At 47.2% G+C, this 5,000-nt stretch overlaps 1 protein-coding gene across 1 annotated transcript in view; it reads right to left on the reverse strand.

Moving 5' to 3' along the window:
• LOC133977076 (protein FAM184A-like) overlaps positions 1-5,000 on the reverse strand; it is a gene marked incomplete at both ends in the record, with an annotated part of 56,303 nt that overhangs the window by 11,096 nt on the left and 40,207 nt on the right. The window contains 2 exons of the mRNA XM_062415211.1: positions 462-674; positions 4,971-5,000. The exon at positions 4,971-5,000 is cut by the window's right edge and continues 121 nt beyond it. Coding sequence (XP_062271195.1) covers positions 462-674; positions 4,971-5,000 — 243 coding nt within the window. The remainder of the gene's footprint in view (positions 1-461; positions 675-4,970) is intronic.

The following is a 5,000-nucleotide window of genomic DNA, read 5'->3' on the forward strand; positions in this document are numbered from 1 at the left end:
GAGGAAGGAAGAATGAAAGGAAGGAAGGAAGGAAGGAAGGACAGGAGTAAGGAGGGAGGAAAAGAGGAAGGAAGGAAGGAAGAAAGAAGGAAGGAAGGGACACTAACGGCTGCAGAGTCTGTAAGAGTCTGATCAGTTTACTGCTGACTACAGAGGAAACTTCACACTGTCTGATGCCAGGCTCAGCTTCAGTTATCCATCAGAGCGCTGTCCGTGGTGCTGATCTCTACCGAGCCATGCATCCGAATGTGTCACCAGTGTGACTGTTTAAGGTTCAGATGGATGAGTGTTGTCTGCATTATTTCTGTCAGGCTGTTTGACCTGCGGACTGATTTATGTGTGACATCACTGCTACTGACAAACAGACACATTGTACACCCACGACTGCACACCTGCTCATACCAATCTACAGTATCTGTTTGAGTATGTTTGCATCTGTTCCCCCTCTCCCACCGCCTTACCTTCAGGTCCCGCTGCCTGGCGTGCTCCATGTCCTGCATGGCGCAGCATTGAGCCTCCTGCAGACGCTGCTGTCGCCTCTGGTGCTCCGTCTGCAGCTCGTCCAGCTGCATCCTCAGGTGCTCCCTCTCCTGGCTGAACTGGTGCTGCAGCTGCTGCAGCGACGACTGCGACTGGGACAGCTGCATCTCCAGACTCTGCTTCAACAAGGAGATCTGCAACGGGACAAACAACATCTAAATGTTGGAGTAGAAGGATAAATGCATCTGACTGGAGAGTTGACTTACAAACATACATAAACTAGTGAGAAAGAAAGCTGTAAGAAAGCTGGTGAAGGTTGCATCCTGATGTAGTCGAGTTAACCTTCCTGTCGTCCTCCCGTCTGTTTGACTGTTCCTTCCTTCCTTGCTTCTTTCCCTCCTCCATCCCCCTTTCTTTCTTTCTTTCTTTCTTTCTTTCTTTCCTTCCTCCCTTCCTCTTTTCCTTTCTCCATCCTACCTTCTTTCCTTCTTTCATCCGTTATTCCTCCCTTCCTTCTTTCCTTTCCTCCCTTCCTTCCTCTCTCCTTTCCTTCCTTCCTTCCCTCCCTCCATCATTCCTCCATCCCTTCCTTCTTTCCTTTCCTCCCTTCCTTCCTCTCTCCTTTCCTTCCTTCCCTTCATCCTTACTCCATCCTTTCCTTCCTCCCTCCTCCTCTTTTTCTTTCCTCGTCCTTACCTTCCTTTTTTCCTCTGTCCTTCTTTCCTTCCTTCCTCCCTTTTTTCCTTTCTCCCTCCCTCCTACCTTCCTTCCTTCATCCGTCCATCCTTCCTTTCCTTCCTCTCTTCTTTCCTTTCCTCCCTCCCTTCCTCTCTCCTTTCCTTCCTTCCCTCCCTCCATTCCTTCCTCCATCCTTTCCTTCCTTCTTCCTCCCTCCCTCCCTTCCTTCCTTCTCTCTTCCTCCCTTCCTTCCTCCCTCCCTTCCTTCCTCCTTCTATCAAGTACTGATATTCAGCCCTAATAAGCTCAGAAAGAAGAAGAAGCCTTTGGACTACTGGAATACGTTCTGGTGCCAGTAATGATCTGAGACAGTGTAGAGATAATGAAGTTCAACCTTTTACAAGCTGCTTTTGGCAATTCAGCATTTAACTGGAGCTGTAATTGATCAAGAAGCTAAAACAGGATAATTAAAAGAACAGAAGACTACATCCAAAAAACAACCAAAAAAAGGTCCCTGGACCCTAAAATGATTAATGTTTGAACACTTTGACGTATTGGACCTAACAGGTGTTGTAGTGTAGACACACTTTAGAGCGTTTAGGAGGCATCTTGGCTGCTGAACTGCTAAACACGCTAACTCAGATTCACCACGACTTCACCACCACAGACGGGTCGTAGCTGCTGTGGCAGTGGACCAATCACATGTTGCATTGAAGAGAAGAATGCTTGCTTTTGATTGGCTGAGAGCAAGTCCATACAAATAGTCATATTTTCTAGATCTGGGTGTAAAAAGGATCGATTGATGGGCGACGTTTAGATACTACTAGGAATCGATTTATACCGTAAAGACGTTAACCTTTGTGTCGTCCTCCCGGGTCAAATTGACCCTGTCTGTTTTGACTGTTCCTTCTTTCCTCCCTTCCTTCCTTCCTTCTGTCCTTCCTTCCTCCCTTTGTTCCTTCCTTCTGTCCTTCCTTCCTCCCTCCTTCCTTCCTCCCTTTTTTCCTTCCTTCTGTCCTTCCTTCCTCCCTCCTTCCTTCCTCCCTTTGTTCCTTCCTTCTGTCCTTCCTTCCTCCCTCCCTCCTTCTTTCCTCCCTTTCTTCCTTCCTTCTGTCCTTCCTTCCTCCCTCCTTCCTTCCTCCCTTTGTTCCTTCCTTCTGTCCTTCCTTCCTCCCTCCTTCTTTCCTCCCTTTCTTCCTTCCTTCTGTCCTTCCTTCCTCCCTTTTTTCCTTCCTTCTGTCCTTCCTCCCTTCCCTTCTTCTTCCCTTCCTTCCTTCCTTCCTCCCTTCCCTTCTTCCTCCCTCCTTTCCTTCCTTCTTCCTCCCTCCCTCATTTCCTTCCTTCTTTCCTTCCTTCTGTCCTTCCTTCCTCCCTTCCCTTCTTCCTCCCTCCTTTCCTTCCTTCTAGCATTTAACTGGAGCTGTAATTGATAAAGAAGCTAAAACAGGATAATTAAAAGAACAGAAGACTACATCCAAAAAACAACCAAAAAAAGGTCCCTGGACCCTAAAATGATTAATGTTTGAACACTTTGACGTGTAATTGGAATCAGTGTTGATGAATGAATGAATCTTTGGATCGTCTGGCACATCGTCAGCATCATAAATGAGATTACATTGTTCTCAGTGAACAAAAAAGAGCAGCTGCGTCCCGAATGAGGAAATGATACTGTGACTAAGACGTGAGTCCACACTCGGCATCATATGGTGGGATGAGTTTTAATACAGTTATAAAGGTAGGATGCTATATTCTGATCCTAATAAACAACAGTGGGAAGGTTCAGGATGATGCAGCTGTTGTAGATTATTGTTACAGAGTTCAGCCGACGTCATATGAAAGGGATGAAAAGTTAGAGAATGTCCTTTAACCCTCCTGTTGTCCTCGAGTCAAGGAAGGAAGGAAGGGAGGAAGACGGAAGGAAAGGAGGGAGGAAGGGAGGAAGAAGGAAGGAAAGGAGGAACGAGGAAGGAAAGGAGGAAGGTGGAAGGAAGAAAGGGAGGGGAGAAGAAGGAAGGAAAGGAGGAAGGAAGAAGGAAGGAAAGGAGGAAGGAAGGAGTGAATGAAGGAAGGAAGGAAGGAAGGAAGGAAGGAAGGAAGGAAGGAAGGGAGGAAGGAAGGAGGAAGGAAAGGATGGAGGAAATGAAGGAGGGGAGGAAGGAAGGAAGGGAGGAGAAGGAAGGAAAGGAGGAAGGGAGGGAGGAAGGAAGGGGGTTAATGTTCATTAGCCGGCTAGCGTGGGCTAACTGTCATTTACAGAGGGTTAAACATTTGTTGATTAAAATAACTATTTCTTATCATTTTTTGCAGAGCTGTCTTCTTCTTCTTCTTCTTCTTCTTCTTCTTCTTCTTCTTCTTCTCTTCTTCTACTTCTTCTTCTTCTTCTTCTTCTTCTTCTTCTTCTTCTTCTTCTTCTTCTTCTTCTTCTTCTTCTTCTTCTTTATTTCCGGCAGGCTAGATGCCTTGCGGCATGTTGCTGCCCTCTCACTGGTGAATCATGGAAGTGTTTCAAAGGCAAGCGCTGGCTACGTTATACAGTGGACGTAATCGCGTGGCTCCTTGCCGGTGGAAAAGCAACAGGTTCGTAAGAGGTGCTCAAGTTAGCACCAACTGAGCACTGGCTCTAGCACCAGCTCCGAACCAGCACCGGCTCCAGCTCGGTGGAAAAGGGGTATCTCTTGACTACGTCCATCTGGTTGTATCACTATACTGAAACATGCTCAGCTGGCTCAGGCCATAACATCACACTCATCCTTCATTACTTAATGTGTTAAAATGACACTAATAATTAAACATGTGTAGATTGAATCCTGTCAAATATCTTCTCAGTGAGCGAGAAGTTCTACTTTTTTAAAAGTCGTATCAGCTCACGCATCGTAGGGCACCGACTCTACCGTCATTTGATTTCCCAGACGGCATCTCTCCCGTCAGTCAGGAGATTGACTGCTGCTCCGCTCTGACATTAGAGTAAATAAATATGGCTCGGCTGATTGCGAGGCGTGAAGCAGACACATTCATCACCGAGTGTGAGACAGAGCGGCCTCGAAGCAGCTGAAGCAGAAACGAAGGGAAGGGAATGAACATAAATAAAAAGCCACTGATTACGGTTTTGTGTGTGTGGTGTGTGTGTGTGTGTGTGTGTGTGTGTGTGTGTGTGTGTGTGTGTGATGACCACAAGACAGCTTAGTCACACTACATTAACATTACCGGGCTTTCTTTTGCAAACAGCAAGCAGGCGTCAGCTCTCTCTTCTCTCTCCTCTCTCTCTGTCTCTCTCCCTCTCTCTCTCTCTCTCCCCCCTCGCTCTCTCTCTCTCTCTTTCTCTCTCTCTCTCTCCTCTCTCTCTCTCTCTCTCTCTCTCTCTCTCTCTCTCTCTGTCTCTCTCCCCCTCTTTTCCTCTCTCTCTCTATCTCTCTCTCTCTCTCTCTCTCCCTCCTCTCTCTCTCCTCCTCCTCTCCCTCTCTCCTCTTCTCTTTCTTTCTCTGTCACCCTCTCTCTCCCTCTCTCTCACTCTCACCCTCTCTCTCTCTCTTTCTTTCTCTCTCACCCTCTTTCCTTCTCTCTCTCACCCTCTTTTCCTCTCTCTCTCTCTCTCTCTCTCTCTCTCTCTCTTTCTCTCTCTCACCCTCTCTCCCTCTCACCCTCTCTCTCTCTTGATTTTCGAACATCCAAATGCACCAAAATGCACCTTCAGCACAGAGTCATTTATCCTCATTTCACCCTGTTTAACACACACACACACACACACACACACAACACACACACACACACACACACACACACAGAAACACACACACACACACACACAGTCCTACCTGTTCCAGCAGGTCCTCCACCTTCCTCTG

This window comes from Scomber scombrus, unplaced genomic scaffold, assembly GCF_963691925.1.
Source record: "Scomber scombrus unplaced genomic scaffold, fScoSco1.1 SCAFFOLD_215, whole genome shotgun sequence".
NCBI lineage: Eukaryota > Metazoa > Chordata > Actinopteri > Scombriformes > Scombridae > Scomber > Scomber scombrus.